The sequence below is a fragment of the Ictidomys tridecemlineatus genome, chromosome 5, assembly GCF_052094955.1.
Source record: "Ictidomys tridecemlineatus isolate mIctTri1 chromosome 5, mIctTri1.hap1, whole genome shotgun sequence".
NCBI classification, from domain to species: domain Eukaryota; kingdom Metazoa; phylum Chordata; class Mammalia; order Rodentia; family Sciuridae; genus Ictidomys; species Ictidomys tridecemlineatus.
In genome coordinates, this window is record NC_135481.1 from 136911754 (window position 1) to 136929488 (window position 17735).

Below are 17735 nucleotides of genomic sequence, written 5' to 3' on the forward strand. Positions count from 1 at the left end.
TTTCTGTTACTCAGTTCAGCTGTGATTGTCCTAGTTAGCCATCAACAGCACATTGACAAATGGCTATGGCTTAGTTCCAATCAAACTTCACTTCTGAATGTTGAAATTTGAATTTGATATAATTTTCAATCATCACAAAATATTCTTCTTTTGACTCCCTCCACCTCAACTATTTAGGGAGTAAATGTTATTCTTAGTTCATGGGGCTTATAAGAGCAGCAGGATTTGGCCCATTGACCAGTTTGCGGATCATTGTCATGGCAGAGAGGACAAGACCAGGAGGGGCCTCAGGGTCACCAAGTGCAGGATTTCTAAGGGGGCCTCTGCTGTGGAGTACTTGATGGGCAGGGGCCCCAGTGCTCCACTCCACTTTCATTAGGGCCATGTGGCACTTTTATCTGTTTGACATATAACCCTGTTTTACACATATGACTTCCTTTGAAGCAAGTGATTTGTGGCAAAGAGTGGACTTGACTGATCTGCTCTAACCTCTTTGAGACCAAGAGAGAAAAGCTTGAGAGGACAGAGGATGTCCCAGGTCCCAGGTTAAGTTGAAAGGGTATTGGGGTGGGCTTCCAGGCCAAGTTCCTTCTGCTTGCCCTTGAGCCTCCCCCGGAACAGGTGGGTACTTACCCCCTGGCAAACGGGGCTGCCCAGGGACCTCGGCTTCACCAGGGGCAACAGTCACCTGCACCACCAAATCCTCGCTGGTGAAGGCCGTGACAGAGCCCAGCCCAGATGTGGCCTCCTCAGGAAAGTCCCAGGGCCTGGTGGCCTCTCCAGTCCCATTCTCTGTCTCGGGGAAGGCGGTGGCTCCCACATCAGGGACAAATGTGAAGGGCTCCTCAGGCTCCAGGACAGTGGGGGATACGTTCAGGATGGGCTTTACAGTGAGGATCACGTTGCCTCGGGCTTCCCCCTCCGTGATGTTTTGGGGCAGGGGCAGCTCCACATCGGGCCAGGTCACTGTCCGGATGGTGATGTCTTCCTCACCACCTACCCCGAAGAAATTTTCTGGGATGTCCACAAAGTCTTCACCTGGGATGGAGGCAAAGATGAGCTTTAACTGCTCAGCCTGGCTTGAGAGGGATGAGAGATGAGCTTCGCTTCCCTCCTGGGAAGGAGAGTACCTGCAGGATGCCAGGCACCTTGTGCAGCACATGGCAGGGGCATCAGCTCTCTGACTACAGTCCATCCCTTGGTATCCATGGGAATTTCTTTCAGAACTTCCCATATGTACCGAAACCTGCAGATGCTCAAGTCCTTTATATAAAATGCATACTGTTTGTATATAACCTATACACATCCTCTGTACACTTTAAATCTAGCTTATTTATAATCCTTAATACAGTGTAAAGGCTATGTAAATGATGGTTTTACTGTATTATTTAGGGAATAAAGACAAGAAAAATGTCAGCACATGTTCAGAACAGATGCAATATACCTGTCCCATTTTTTTTTTCAATCTGAGGTTTTTTTCAATGTGCGGATACCCATGGATACTTGCAAGATAATGACCTGCCAGCTTACTTTTCATAAAATCAGCTCCCACCAGGACATCCCTTCCTATTCATCAGCAGTTGCCATATTGTCCATCTGTGACTACCCACTGAGTGTCCACTGGGACATTATATGTCAGTTGTGAAGGAAAAATATAAAAATCTTGCAGAAGGTGAGATCAGGAAATTGATGAAGGTGGTGCTGGGGAATTGCCTGCCTTGGCACAGACAAATAAGGGGTTTTCAGAAAGAAGCCAGTTAGTTAATAAAGAGAAAATTCACAATACTTCCAGAGAGTGAATAGACTATCAAAAAGATAAGAAAAGCTTTGCTTGGGGGGGGTGTAATATGAATTATTTTTGCAAAACTACCCTCTTTGTGTTAGATCAGGCTATGGAAGTGAAATATGAACTGAGTTGTCATTTAATTCTGTTGTAAAATTGATACAGCTCCTCACCCATATTATTCATTTCTTTTCTCCAACAATTAGCAGTTAATTATAATTACAACCTAACGCGTGTTCAATAAAATAAAAACTTATTTTAATCTATTTTTTAAAAATGACGTCTCCTTGTCCAATGTTTTCCTACTTTCATTAACACTTTTCCTTTTAAGTGCAGTTTAAAAGGGCAGATAACAGCGCCCTCCTGTGGGATCATGGCCTCATAACAGGCCCCCATCATCTTTGACGGGGTATCACCATCTCCCCATTAGAAAGGTGAGATTGAGGCTCAGAGGGAGAGTCAGGGCCTTGTCTCTCGCAGGGTTGTGCAATAGTAGTTGGTAGAGCTGTGATTCAAACCCGAGAAAACGCAGAGTCTAACGCACTTGTTTTTATCTCTGTTCCGCGCAGATCTGATGAGAAAGGACTGGAGACACTGCAGCCTTCAGTGTCTCCACCTTCAAAACTAGTGAAAGGGGGCATAAGGGTGGCAAAAGCTTGGAGTTCAAGTACCCAGGGGCATTTTCAAGGAGTAAAACCCAGCCCTCACTTTCCAAGATCTTCTCTTTGGTGGCGCAACTCCCCTTCCCGCTCCCAGTCCCAGCCCCACCTGTATAGCAGATGGCGTCGTAGCGGGATGAGGGGTCGGGGTAGCCCGTCTGATTGGCATGTAGGTAGACGGTCCTCACACCCAGGAGGTTGCCCCCGCAGTTGGGCCGGGCCTTGGAGATGGGGTAGCGCACGCTGCGGTCGGCCAGCCAGCCGGCGCTGCACATGTCCATGCCACCCTGCCAGGCCAGGTAGAGCTGGCCGGTGGTGGCTAGCCGGGCGCCCAGCCTCTTGCACTCGTTGGCTGCCTCCTGGAAGGTGAACTTCTCTGGAGCGGTTGCATAAAAGACCTCGCCTGTGAAGGACACAGCAAGCTGAGTAAAGATCTTCCTCCTGCTTCCCCTGTCCCATGTCCTCTGAGAGAGATTCGGGTCTTTCCTGGAGATGAGTCCTCTGACACGGTTTGGTCCAAAACCCTGGACCCATACCCACACGTCCGTATCTTAGATCTTGCCCTTCATTTCCCATATTTTTCTGGGCTTTTGGGCAGGATGATGTTAATTTCTTAAACAGGAGCTGTAGAAAGAAATCCACCAAAACACAAGGGGTGGATCCAAGGGTGGGGTAACGGGAAATCCAGGAGGAAAATCTTTTCTGGTCAGAAGCATCTTTGCCCCACCATTTGCTGTACGATTTTTCACCACTGGGGGAGCTGTCCTATGAGCTCAGGTATTACCCACTCAGTAAATCCTTAAAAAAAAAAAAAAATCTAATTCTGATGGGAAAAACAGGCACCAGATTTTGATTTCTTAGAATAGTGCTTCCCAAACTGGGGTCTCTAGGTTGTGAAGAGGCCATCATGGCACAATTTGGGGCCTGTAAGCTTAAAAAATATTTCCCCAAACTTAACAAGGGTATATTGGAGATTTAGGGTAGGGCTGTGGACACCCACTCACTGGGACCATTCTGGGTGCTTTTCCACAGTGACAGTTCTGATTGGCAGTTCTATTTGTCTTTGGTTAGACAAAGGTGAGAGTACAAGTACTCATTACCTAATAGATGGGTTTGGCTATTGGGGTGAGATGGAGGAAGGGGCCCTGTCTGCTCTTCTCTCCAGCCTGAAGGAGCGGGGGCTGTGGTATGTATGTAAGTGCCTGTGCAGAGGTGACAGAGTCTGGAATGTCCAGAGGGGTAAATGGGTGCAGATGGGGGAAGGAGTGTCATCCACATGCTGGTGTGACCCTTGTGACCAAAATTAATGCCCTTTACAAAACAAAGAATCCAAGTTCCTCCCCACAATTAACCCAACAGGAAAGTTTGGAATAGGGTCAGAGACTGGCAATAGGGAAACAGAAAGAAGGTGGCTGAGGGACCAGCTCTCCTGAAAACTAGGAGTCCATTGGGCTTACCCTGGATTGGCCAGGAGGCTCTCTTATGAGGGTGATAAGGCTGAGCTATTTTTTTAAGGGTTTTGGCAACCGAATCAGGGCCACATGCTAATTAGGCAATCTACTACTGAGCTACAACCCAGCCCTGGGTTGGGCTTTGAAGATATAGCAGTCCTTAGGATGGGGATGTGCTGGCCAGAGCAACTGGGTCCTGGCTAGGAGGGGGAGTCCCAGGTGAGTGTTCCTGTAGCAAGGGTTTTGGTGCCCAGTGGTGACTCTGGACAGTTTATAGAAGCTTAGGGCCACTGAGACCTTCTCTAAAGTGGACATGGAGGGGTCCAGACCAGTAGGCCCCTCCTACTTAGGCCCCCCTAATCCTTCATGGCAGAGAAGGATTGAGTCAGGCCCTGAGCTAATGCCCTGGCCCATAGCAGGTCTGTGTGGCCCTTGGGGGTGGGGGGGCGAGTGTTGGTCAGTTTGGTGACAGGGATGGCAAGCTTCCTCCTGGTGGGGGGACACACTTACCCTCCATCTCCTCGGCGAAACAGTACACATCATAGGTCTCATTGGTGTCTCGGATGCCGTAGGTTCTTACACCTGGAAACTCATCCTTGTCTCCATAGCAGCCTTCCCGGGGGGTGTGAATGGGGTACCTGCCAGGAACCCAAAGTGAGGAGTGTCACTTGGGACAGCGGGGAGCCCAAGGCTTGGGTTCTTGTAGCTTCCTTCCTTATAGGATGAAACAGCAACGTAATATTACATTTGACTGTGTCTACTCTGAATCTGTGAACGGTTTTTTACTGTTATTAGAGATTAAGGGAAGTCTCCTTTATTGAATATTTATTGATGCAAACATACACTCTTTGGTGCCCACAAACTTTCTGTAAAAGGTCAGAGAGTAAATATCTTAGGTTTGCAGGCCTTAGGGTCTCTGTGATGCTTACTTAACTACCATAGTAGCACAAACAGACATAATCAATAAGGAACCCAATGAGTGTGGCTGGGCCCCAATAAAAACTTTATTTACAGAAGAAAGGGGTGAGTTAGATTTGGCTGGTGGGCCATAGTTGGTTCCTGCTCTATATCATTTGAGTCTCACGTCAACCTAATGAGGCAGGTGCTATACAGAGACGGTTCAAGGTTACATTGATCTCAGGTGCCAGTGCTAGAATTTGAGTCTAGTTTTGAATTTGAGTGTAGCAAGGTATGGGCTTTTCTCTATGCTAGACTGTAGTCTCTGAATGTTTATTTATTTTGATTATTAGTAGTTTTTGTATCCCAAGATCTCTTTGCCCACCCAAGATTGCAAAACTGCTTCCCATGCTTCCTTCCTGATACTTCGCGTTTCTGGCTTTAGGAACTTAAGCTATGATCCACCTGGAGTGGAATAGAACTTCTTGTCTCCTCAGGCCTCTGGCGGCTCTGAAATCCCCCAAGGGCAGGGAGCTATCTGCATGCACTGCCATCCACTGCCTCAGGCTGCATTCCAAAGATGTAAAGAAGCCTCATTTATGCATGTCTAACCTTATTAAAAACAAAAAGGATATAAGGTGGCTTATAAAAATATATAAAACACCAAAGTTAAAATAAAAAAGCAAAATGTGCAGAAACCTTGATTAAAGGGAAACTGGGCAGGGATAATGACAACCCAGGGCAAGCCAGCTAGCCACCACTCCACTGGGATAGAATGGCAAGGATTTGGGAGGGGACATTGGGTGCTCATGTCAGCCAAGGTGGGACCGTGGCCCCTAACCAAGGCTGGCTACAATGTCACGTTGGCATGAGCTCAGTGTCTACCAGGCACCTGCCTCGCTGTGCTATGTCCTCTGACCCCTGGCCCCCAGCCCAGACGCCGGCTCTGTTGGGGGCTGTGAGCTCACCTCACAGTCTGGTCGGCCAGCCAGCCTGCGTCACACTGGTGGAAGCCGTCCTCATAGGCAGCCTGCAGCTGCTCAGGTGTGGCAATGATGGCGCTGTTCTGCAGGCAGGCCCGCTGCGCCCTATCAAAGTCCAGGGTGTAGCGCGTGGAGATGGCTCTGTAGTGGAACACGATGCCTGCCACAGACGTGGAGGGAGAGCTGTCAGGAGCAGCTTCTGATCACTGAGGCCCTCCCAGGATTATGGAAACAATCAAAGGGACCTTAGGAACTATCTGGTCCGGGTCGAGGCACGGATCCCCTCTCTCACAATTTTGTGTGGTTCTGATCTTGCTGGAACACTCACAGTAACAGGGAATCACTACCTCATAAGGTACCCCACTTTTTTTTTTTTTTGCATGGAGGAGTGAACCTACTTTGCCACTGAACTTCATCCCCAGCCCCACATCCCCCCCCCTTTTTTTTTTAATTTGAGACAGGGTCTAAGTTGCTAAGGATGGCCTTGAACTTGCGATCCTCTGGAGTGGCTGGGGTTACAGGCTTGTGCCACTGTGCCTGGCATTCCCTTTTGAATACTTATGATGATTCTGATAATCAGAATGTTCTTTGAACTAAACTAAAACCTGCCTCCATATATTTTTTTCTTGTCACCCCAGGATCCTATATTATTTTGGGGAAAGAGACACTCAGAGCCCCCTGCACCTTCACCCTGGGAGGTATCCTAGTGGGAGCCCTGTGAAAGAAAGGGGGCCAAGACTCTTCAGTCTTTTTTTTTTTTTTTTTTTTTTGCTTCTGGAACCGAGAATAAAGGAGTGGGAGGAGGAGAAGGGAAAAGATACTTGGGTGAAGTGTCAGGAGACTGCTCTGACTCATTTCCAGGGTAATTAAGGGAAGTCAGTTAGCCTCAGTTTGCTTACCTGCAAAAAGGGCAGTCAACAAGGCTTACTGGATCCTAGGCTGCTATAAAGCACAAGGGTCATTTACCTGTGACTGTGGCCAGGAAGTACTTAATCCACCCTGCCCCAAAGTCCACAGAGAATGGTTTCACTAGATCCATGTTATAGAGGAAGAAACTGAGGTGTTTTTGTGACCTGTCTAAGGCAAACAGTTGTGTGGAGGAGCTGGGTTTGAAAGCAGCCTGCCTGATTCCACACCGGTGAGGTCACCACTGTGGTCCTTTCTGCAGGTGAAGTGACATCCCCGTGAAGGTCCTCACCTTTCACCACAACTTCCAGGGTAGCCTCACTGTCCTCGATGCCGTGTATCACCTCGCAACGATAGATCCCGGAGTCATTGGAGCGCAGGTTCTGGATCTCCAAGGTGGCGTCGCTGGGGATGGCCGGGTAATTGGGCAGCGAGATCTTGTCTTGATAGGCACTGTTGACCCGCACGTGCCCTTCAGTGGCCACCAGCAGTACCACCTCCTTCTCCTTGGAAACACGGCTCCACTTGATTCTCGGAGCGAGGGGGGCAGTGGAGGGGGCGGTGGTCACAGGATGCATGGGGTCAATGAAATAGCAGGGGATGGTCAGGGAGGTCCCCAGGAGGACCTTCACTGGGGACGGTTGGGGGATGCTCACACTCAGGGAGTTGTCATGCTCTGTGTGGGAGAGGCAGGGAGATAGAAGACAGACCTGTTACCTTCTGGAAACGCACTCTTTTGAGACCACAATTCAGTCAGTGTGTTTGAGTCTATGATGGGATGACCTGTCATATGGAAACTCCCAGAAACCTTTGCAATACCCTTTCTAGAGCAATGTTTCTCAAGACCCCTGGTTTCTGCACTTCAGGACAAAATCTGTAGAGCCAGAAAAGGGTTCCAGAGGACAGCAGGGACATGGCACAGCCAGAAATCACCTCCTTATTTCTCAAGCTGAGGTACTCCTGGGTCACCAAACCACAGGATAAAACAGGACCCATCTTCTTGGAGTGACTGTTTGACTCAAAGATTTTGGAAAAATTTGTATTGCTGTACAAAAAGTTATTATGGGGTATAAAAGAATTCTACAGAGCTTTTATAGCTAAGATGCGAAACTTCAATGCTATGTCCCATTTTGGGAGGTCCACTTTGGACTCTACTTGACCTCAAAGGGGAACAAATTGCTTCTTGTCTCAGGTGTTGGGCTGAGTGGAGAAGCATAAGAGATCAGACAATTTAGTATGCAAAGAGTCAGATGGAGGGTTTGGGGATGGGATAGAACTAGACTCCACAAAAATCAGGGAGATTATTGATAGGAAAGTTACAGTGTGTTTACCAAATCCTGCTCGAAGGAAAAGATCTGGTCGGGAATGGGAGAGACATAGCTTTTCAAAAAATAACACTTTTCATGGTGAGTCCTAAATTTATGGAGCCCTTTCAGTAGAGCCTACAGGTTAAAATAAAAATGTTTCAGATATTTGTGGGTGGTAGATACATAGCAGGGCAAGAACAGGGGATCCAGGAATGTTTGGAGTCTGGCTCCGGCTTTTTGAAGTCTGCACAGTCACCACCAGCCCCTTCCACAAACACCTCTATCTTAAAGTCTGGCTCTGGCACCAGCTTGGTTTTCACAGTGGTAGTCCTCAGGGGACAGCTGAAGGCCACTGCAGAGTCCAGCTCCACAGTTGTTACAGTTCTCAACCAATGCTAGTGGGCCACTTAGCCAGTGTGGACATACCAACCCCAGGTGGTGACCAGGAGCTAGGTATTTGTGGGTCTCAAAGCAACAGTAAAAATGGAGGCTCATATGCCATATGTCTCCATATGCAGACTAACAGATTACTAAATAAAATACGTTGTGTCTTCCTATTTGACCATGGTAACTTTCAAAATGACCTAAGCTTCCAGATTCAAATTCCTTAAGAGTTTTGCGTTGGATGTAGTGGCTGGGTGATGGAAGAGGAGCTGGGTACCCTTTTAATTTGGCCCATGGACTCTGCACTGTGGGGGAATCTCATGCACAGGCTGAGTTTATCTGTCAACACCCCAAGCAAACAGCCACTGCTTGACTCTTCCATTGGGTCCAGGGGGTGCTCAGGTTGTGTCTCCCCAAAGGAGGATGCACACATATGGGCCCTGGGAGTGGCTTGTGCCTCTTGGGCAGAGAGTTGTGAGCATCCTTTCTCTCCAGAGTCTGGTGACTCTCACTGGCTCTACACACCCCCTTCCTCAAGAGGAGGGCTCTACAGTGTGTGGTCCAGGGCAGGGCCTCTTATCTGGGTCTAAGGGAGAGTCATTCTACTTTGGGGTCAAGCTCATTCCAGGGTTAGTGAGGTTGTTTTGTTCACTTGGTAAAAGACCTTGATTATCAGAAAGATTCTCAAGCACCTGTTGCACCCCTGAGATCGAGCTGGGGGGCTTTGCCAAGAAAGGCAAAGACCTTTCCCATTCCCTGGGGACTCCTCTCTGCTTCTCAAGCATTTCCTCTCTTTCAGAGCTCCCGAGGCTCCTCCCCTGGCAGCTTTCCCTTTCTCTTGCCCCAGGTTCAGTGTGTAGTTCTAGGTGAGATTCAGAGAGAAGGATGCTGGGAAAGAGGCCCTGCTGGGAGCTCTCCCCAGCTGCTGTCCTTGCTAGAAGGCATCCAGGAGCTGGGTGATGGGAGAGAAGCTCCTGTCTGTACACACACACAGGAGTGCTCTCCGGCTGTGATTAGACTGTGTGGGTAGGGAAGGGAAGGACCAGGAAAAGGCCAGGAAAGGGGGAATTGTGTCCCTGGGACTAGCAGAACCATGTTCAGTAACCAGTGCTCAGAACTCAGTACTCAGCACCTACTGAGGAAAGGAGACAAGTGTGGGAATGTCCTCACCTGAAACCTCTTCTGAGACGGCTGCAGTGATGACCCTCAGAGTCACAAAAAGCAAGAGAAAAGTGGTCATAGTTCACCTGGAAGAGGGCAGGCAGAGGCATTATTTGGACAGTTAATATATATGAGGTGGAGGAGAGTCACGTGATCTACCATGCAAGGTGCTAAACCTCACATCTCAGGATCTGAAATCACAGTCAGGTAGGAGGCTGGAGGTGGTGTGTGAGGCCTTCTGCAAGAACCTTTTCTTCATGAAACCTTTACAGATTTCTGTTTAGTTAGAGGCATTGGACTGACAAGGCTAACCTCCCATGCTCTAGTCAGCAAAGACTCATTCCAGTGAATTCCTTTGGTGGTTAATGTTATGCATCAACTTGACAGGGCCACAGGGTGCCTGGGCATTTTGCCAAACATTGTTCAGGATATGTCTGGTCTGTGAGGGTGTTTCTGGGTGAGATGAGCATTTTAATCTATAAAACGAGTAAAGTAATGGCCTTCCCCAGAGGGATGGGCCTCACGCAATCAGTGAAGGCTTGAATACAGCCCGAGACTGACCCTCTCCTGAATAAGAGGGGAATTCTTCTTTCCTGTGACCAGTGAGCTTAGACACTGTTTTTTCTTGTTTTTTGTTTTTTTCCTTCCCTAGAGACTTGAACTGAAACATTGGCTCTTCCCAGGTCTTGAGCCAAAAGGGTTTCAAACTTAAAATACCCTATTGGCTCTTCTGTTTCCACCTTACCAAATCCCTGTAGATCTTGGGGCCTGCCACCCTCCATAATCATGCAGCTAGTTCCTAATAATTCATCGATCAATCAATCAATCTCCTCTCTCTCTCTCTCTCTCTCTCTCTCTCTCCACACATACACAAAGAATCCTCTGCCATATAATAACATTTCAGTTAGTAATGAACCATATATACAATGACAGTCCCATAAAATTACAACGGAGATGAAAAATTCATAGTGCCTAGTGACATTGTAGCCAGTGAAAAATCATAGCACAGCATGTCACTCACCTGTTGGTGACGATGCTAGTGTCAACAAATCTATCATGATGCCAGTTGTATAAAAGTATGGCAATACCGCTATGCATGGTAGATAATACTTAAAAAGGCTAATAAATAACTATTACTGGTTTTTATTTCCTGGATAATACTTTCAATTGTATTTTATTTTAGCATGTACTTCTACATATGAAAATATGTTTACTGCAAAACAATATGCTGTGGTACATCAGCACAGCCTCATACATCTGGTTTTCACTGTGTCCCTTCATTGTATCAAGAGGCCAAGTGGAGTATTGACCATGTGGGTTTGTGTAAGGTCACTGTATGATGTTTGCACAATGACAAAATCACCCAACAAGAGAGTTCTTGTTAAGAGACACCTCTCCCTCTCGTACTCTGATTTATTTCTCTGGAGAACTCTAATGTAATCCCCTAGGCCCAGAGAAGTAACAAGTCACCTAATGTCCCTAATAGAAACGGAGTCTGCCACCAACTTCAAATCCAGGGATCCATCCAGGCGAGGTGGTGCATGCCTGTAATCCCAGCAATTTGGGGGGCTGAAGCAAGAGGATTTGCAAGTTCAAGGCCAGTCTCAGCAACTTAATAAGACCTTGTCTCGAAAAATAAAAAGAACTGGGGACGTGGCTCTGTGGTATAGTACCCCTGAGTTCAACCCCCCAGTACAAAACAACAACAAAAATCCAGGCATCCTATATATTTTAGAATAGACTGTGCTCCAAGGTTTCAGGCAAGACTTGGCTGGTTCATATCAAGGCAAGAGAGATTTTGAGTGGGCTGTGGGAAAACAGATTCATAATTTAGGAAAGAAATGGGAATCTAGAATTCCTGAAGCCCTCCTGCTGGCCCAAACACAACTTCATGTGAATTAGAAAGACAAGCCTTCCTCGTTGTCATGTGCTGGACAACTGACATGACATGTACACAGATCAGTGACAGCTGTCATGTCAAGGGCATCCCCTGCACAATTGGGACTGGGATTCTAGTCTACCAGCGCAGGTAGACCCTGAAAAGACCCAACTAAATTTACAAGCCGCTAGCCAGGGCAGAGTCTCTCAAAGTGGCTACACATGGGAATCACTATGCACACCTGTGACCTGCCCTCCATGACCTGTGCCTGAGAATGGTCACCAGGTTGTCCTGTCGGAAAGACTGGCGCTGGCACCTACCCTGCCCTCTGCTCCTGGCCATGAGCATTTTCTTTTAAGAGCACTTGCACCATAGGGAAAGGAAACCTTGGAGTGGGTGGGGGACTTGCAACTCAGGTAAAGAAGGGAGTTTGCAGAGGCGGAGAGCCATGCTAAGCTGAGGTGTGCCCAATCTCGGCTTTGTTGGCCCAGTAGATGTCGCTCTTGGTTCGGTCCCCACAGGCTGTGGCAAGATGGATTTGGAGATGAGGGCAGCATCCTGTGGGGCACTGGGGGGTTGCAGTTGTCCTGCCTAGAAACACCTGCAGGAGGGACCTTGAGGACCCAGGACTCTGGGTGACCCTTTCCTGCCTTTTTGGTGCGTGACATCCTTCTACCATTTGTCCTCCACTCATGCTACCTACGCTGGTCTCCTGAGAAATGAGAGCTCTCTGTGTAGGTGCTGCTGGGGGCAAAGAGATGCACACGTGAGGCACATGGCCCTCATACCACAGGAAGTCTGGAAAATTCCCAAACTCTGAGAAGTAGTCCCTTGTTTCTTCTTAAGGATTTTTCTACTTAGATGCTGCCTTTAAAATCCATCTCTGGGGCTCCAGGCCTGGCTCTGAAGGGGCTGCTGGGTTATGGGGCTCTCTTCAAGCCTGGTGTGACCAGCCTTTGCTAGGAAACGGTTGTTTGGAGGGCTGAGGAGGGTCAGAGAGCAAGGTGTCCTCTCCAGGCTGGGGAGGGAGTCTAGACTCTGGGCTCCCCTCTTCTCAGAGCCTCAGGGATTTGCGTTCAGACACAGGCCCGCCTGTTCTTTCCTCAGAACACAGCTCACTGGGAAGTTCTGTGTATGTTTTCGGAGTTGTGTTTCTTCCCTCGCTCTCTGAACAAGCCGGACATTGTCTGGGGATGCAGTAGTTCTCTGTGGGGCTTGGGTCCGCTCTGTTTGGCTCCCTGGCCTAGACCAGGAAATGGGAAGGAATGAAAAGGGGAGTGGGGGGAGGGATGGGGGGAGCGGTGGAGTGGGCAAGAGAAACTAATTTTATTTCTTCTTTTTTTTTTTTTTTAGACAAACTTTGGGATAGAAATATGGTAATAAATATGCTCTTGTGTTTGTGTTTTCTCAGCTGTAAAGAAAATAGGGAGAAATTCCATTCTGTCTGGGTTCCAAGTGTCTCCGGGACTCACTGAAGTCTTTTATGTGAGGAGACTGACTTTGCCAGCGCAAGCACTGCGGCCAGGGAGGCCCTTCTCCATGGGAAGCGAAGGAAGGCAGTGGTGAGAGCTACAGCTAGTGAGGGGCTGTTGGTGGTGAGGGGTTGTATATGGTGAGGGGTACAGGTGTTAGGGGCTGTAGGTGTGAGGGGTGTAGGTATTAAGGCTCTAGGTGTTCAGGGCTGTAGGTGGTGAGGGGGTTATGTGGCCCCTGGAGGAGGAAGAAAGGGAGGGGCTAAGACAGAGAATAAGGGGGAGCACAGGGTGCAAGGAGTGGATGCTGTGTGTCCGCCTGGCTGATCATGAAGGAGCTGGCTTCCTCAGGGAGAATTACTAGGAGGCTTAGCAGGGGAGCAAGCTTGCTCGTGCTTTTCACCTGAGCTGAGGCTGAGTGTGTGTGTGTGTGTGAGTGTGTGTGTGTGTGTGTGTGTGTGTGTATGTGTGTGTGTACCATAGTTGGAGACAGGGAAACCCAGCCCTCCATGTCAAAGTAAACTCCATGTCTTGATTATCGTCTATCTGGCCACAGCTTTGGCCTTGATACCATCAGATTATAGGACGGCACAGGCAGTTCATTGGCTCACCTTGAATTCCTCTTCCAGCAATGTGTACAGTGGAGACCCTCTGTCCTGCCTCTCAGGCCTGGCAGGCCACCCACCTATTGTTGAACAACTACAGGATCCGCCCCCTGCCTGTTTCACAGATGCAGTGAGACAATGTGCCATTCTGTTTTTCAGTTCAGGACAGCCATGGTGCCTTTGGTGCTGTTCCCACACAGGACCTGGCACTCAGCAGGCACCTCCACGTTGTTGTCGCTCTCCTCCCGACTCCTGCTCTGTCGGGCCTAACTGAGCCTCTCAGAGCCTGGGGATTGGAAGAGCGCTTAGTGGTTGTAGAGAGGTTTCCTGTCCCGGGATGAGGGTTGGACCAGATAACTTTCCATAAAGAATAAAACTGCTTTAGTTTCAAAAACAACATCACCATCTTCCCAAACATTTGGAAAACAGAGGAAGGCACAAAAAAAGAATAGCTATAATCCTCCATCCTAATCCAATCCTTGCTGGTATTTTCATAGTTTTTCTTCTGGTCTTTTTCCTTAGGCATTTACTGGGCTATTTGTTCTTTGTAACGTCATATTTGGCCTCCTATTTGCCTTTCCCATAGAACACAGCGGACCCAATGGCTTTTTTTTTTTGGTTCCGTCAGAATGTATGATTACAGGGCTTTACAATCACAACTTCCCTGCTGGGAATCCTGCCCAGGTGGCCTGGGCAGGTGGTCTTCAGCCTCTTTCTGATTGGCAGGTGCTCTTTCCTTCACAAGGTGGCCCATTTAGTCACTGGGAAGCTCTAATTCTGCTCCGGATCTTCCAAGACGGGGTGAAAGTGGCCCACCCCCATCATAACTTCTGCCTGTGGGTTCCACCATCAGAGGCCACACAAAACACAACTCCTTCTCTTTCACAGACTCATGACAGATCTCCAGGGTTCCAATCTGCACTTCTATCTGCTGTTCTCCCATGGAGACATTCCTGGTGTGTCCAACCAGCCCTTCCTTCTGTGGCTTCCAGATCTTTCTTTCCTCCTTGGAGCCACAGAAAGTCAAGATGCGTTACACCTTAGTGAACACCAGCTCTAATTCTTTCATTTTACTGATGGAAACTAGGGCCCATGGAGGTCACTATGCTTTGCTTAAAGACACATATTAGGTTCGAGGTAGAGCCAGAACCAGACCCCAGTTCTAGGGACCTGTTCCTCATAATTTCCAGCTAGTTCCAGAAGATAGTGACTATGTTTGTCTTTTTCCCCTGGGCCTCCTTTGCACCCAGCATGGCAAAGAAAGGCAAACAGGAAATACCTGCTGAACTAATGCGTAAACAAGTGGGGGCCCAGGCAACTTACAGACATCATCTCCTTTAGCCTTGTGCCTTGGGTGGGGAGAGGTGGGACTCATATGTTGAGTACCTATGTGTTGTGTGTGAGGTAGACTCCTACTTTGTACTCAGTAAATCTCGGCTAGGGAGACACTGCTTGCTTGTCATGTGCATGGCTGTATTGATTCCCCAAACCAGGCATGTGATTTGGGGAAGGTCATGATCTATGTGCAGCACAGAGGAGAAAAATTCAGGGTCTTCCCTTTCCAGGTTTCCTGGGAGAACCTGTGCTGTGCTACAGCCAACTTGCACCAGCTCACCAGGACCAACCTGAAGCATCTCTTGCCAACTCCACATTCAGTGATATCACTCTAGTCACTTGGAATTGGTCATGGTGGGAGCATTTACACCATGGTAATCAGCAGACACTAAAATGGGGTCAGAATTGGTTTTTCTTTTCCTTTTTGAGAGTGTGTTAGACACTTACTGAAAGTAACTCATAGTAAATATAGAAAAAGGCTGGGGAAGGGTAATGGGTATTTTTCTTTTTTCAACCTATTGAAGCTTCTTTCTTCACTGATAGCGTGGCCCTGCATGGGTCCCTGGGGCCACTGAAGCTAACTCTGAAACCAAGGATAGTTTGCCAGCCCTAAGGTAGAGCTGGCCATTTGTTTCCATGTCATGTGCCTATCCTGAGCCTGCTACCTCAGTGCGGACTTGGTAAGCATTTCTGGACGGGGGGTTGCATGTATACCCTCTGGCTTCCCAGACCCTGGAGCCCCATTCTCCACCATGGGAGCCTCCTGGATTGGTCTCTGGCCCTGTATTCTGTCTCCCAGCTCTACTTCCTTTAGACTTTGATGTTCTCTTTTTGTTTTTTATGTGCCAGTTTTGCCTCACCACATAGATTAGGTCCCACTTGAGGGTGAAAGTCAGGATTTAAATTAAAACAAAACAAAACTCTATATGTTAAATTCAGTAAGTGCCAGGAACTACAAAATGGTACGTGATACCTCCTTGTTGGCTAAGCTAGTGGACAGTGGAATTTAGTAGATCAGTAAGATTTGCCAGTGATGGAATGGATCTGTGTCCCTGAATCAAGTCCTGTAGGAAAGAACTGAAAGGACCAAGGACCAAAGTCCCACCCACCCCTTCCCCTGCCCAGCCAGGCACCAGCCTCTACCTCATTACTTATTTGTAAGTGAATCTCCCAACAACCTTTGTCTTGTCACTCATGGACAAGACCCACCCTGACACCTGTGCATACAAATGGTGACATGTTGAGATTGAAGTTTTCTCTTGAGATTGAGGTTTCAAATGCAGCACCCAGAAAGGACAGGGACCCCCCCACCACCAAGGCAGAGCTGGCTAGAGTGGTCTCAATTGCAGTTGCTCATTTTATGCACATTTTAAATGACACAGTGATTAGCAAGGAAAGGGGGTATGGGGAAGCTGCTTCCGGTTCCGTCCTAACTCACTTTGGAACTCATCTGCAAATTGGAAGCATCACGCAAGCTTCACATCCAGGAGAATCATGAAGGTACTTTTTGTGGATGCTAATACTCTTTACAGTTCCTCTTTTTCCTCTCCCTACTTTCTCACTCTCTCTCTCTCCTTCCTTCCTTCTGTTTCTGTCTCTTTCTCCCTCTTTGTCCATATCTTAATTTCCTTATTTCTAATGTTCTTCACTGAGCCATCTTAAATCAAATTTCACAAATATTTCCCTGCTTTCTAGGTAATTAAGTAGGTTTTCTGAAAATGTCATTGACAGTGGTGTGGGGGATGTTACAGATAAACCTTTCCAGTCCACAGTTTTGCCTAGGATTGGTCCCAGAAAGCTCTGTGCAAAGGCAGAGGGGCCCAATGTGAGGGGAGGAATGTTTCCCTGGGAGCTGCTTATAGCCTTGGGGATGGAGGCAAATCTGCACCCAGGGATAGCACACCTGCATGAGTGAGTGGGCCCTGAGTCCTAACCTTGACCCTGATTAAACTGGCTATATGACCCTAAGCCTCATATTTTCCATCTTGGAAATGGGGGAGGGTTGGAAGAATTGGTCCTAGAGTTCTCTAAGATTCTCAATGCCACTCTGCGTAGTAGAGGTGGTGAGAATTTGACTTTTTTTTTTTTTTTTGGTACTGGGGATTGAACTCAGGGACACTTGCCCACTGAGCCACATCCCCAGCCCTATTTTGTATTTTATTTAGAGACAGGGTCTCACTGAGTTGCTTAGTGCCTTGCTTTTTGCTGAAGTTGGCTTTGAACTTGCAATCCTCCTGTCTCAGCCTCCCCAGCCACTGGGATTACAGGCATGTGCCACAGTGCCTGGCAAATTTGACCTTTTTGACATCAGGGGACAGGATGAGTCTTGTCTCATCCCTCACAACTTCCTTTGTGGCTAGGGACTGTCTCATTTTTGCTTGTTCTACTCCAACAGCCAGGGCTATACCAACTTGAAAAGATGACCCTGTCCCCTCCATATGCTGGGGGCAAAGGGTACAGAGAGGAAGCCATAGGGTCATGTCTGAATCTAAGGGGTGTGGGGAGGCCCTGCTGGGAGGGCGAGGCTCAGGTGGTGGAGCTGGGAGAAAAGGAAATAAGACATGTAAGGGTGACACCAGGCTGGGCTGGCCTACATGCAGGCCATACTTTCAACTGGCTGCCGGCCCTCGGCTAATGTGGAGTTGGTCTCACCTCCAGCCATGCCCCATTCAAAGCCTGCTCTCCTCCCGGCTCCCTGGCCCCTTTGCTTGTACACTTCATTACTTCCAGAACATGCTTTCCATAGCGCCACACCTGACCTATTCTGACCCTTCTTTGAGACTCAGCACAAATGCTGCCTCCTGGGCTCTTAGATGACCTGAAATATCACCTTTCTGCCATGGCTTTTGTCATTTCTTGCTCTTAGAACCAATTTACTAACAAACACATCCTAGCTCAGGGTTTCTGAAACTA

General features: G+C 48.2%; 1 protein-coding gene across 3 annotated transcripts in view; it reads right to left on the reverse strand.

Annotated features, from left to right (window-relative positions):
• Positions 1–17735, reverse strand: part of Acan (aggrecan) — a 66330-nt gene that overhangs the window by 25946 nt on the left and 22649 nt on the right. For all 3 annotated transcript variants that reach the window (XM_040275860.2, XM_005320124.4, XM_040275859.2), the window contains exons 2-7: positions 9541–9617; positions 6972–7355; positions 5759–5933; positions 4404–4531; positions 2552–2845; positions 634–1038 (exon numbers count right to left, since the gene is read on the reverse strand). In XM_040275860.2, coding sequence (XP_040131794.1) covers positions 634–1038; positions 2552–2845; positions 4404–4531; positions 5759–5933; positions 6972–7355; positions 9541–9610 — 1456 coding nt within the window. In that variant the 5' untranslated portion in view covers positions 9611–9617. The remainder of the gene's footprint in view (positions 1–633; positions 1039–2551; positions 2846–4403; positions 4532–5758; positions 5934–6971; positions 7356–9540; positions 9618–17735) is intronic.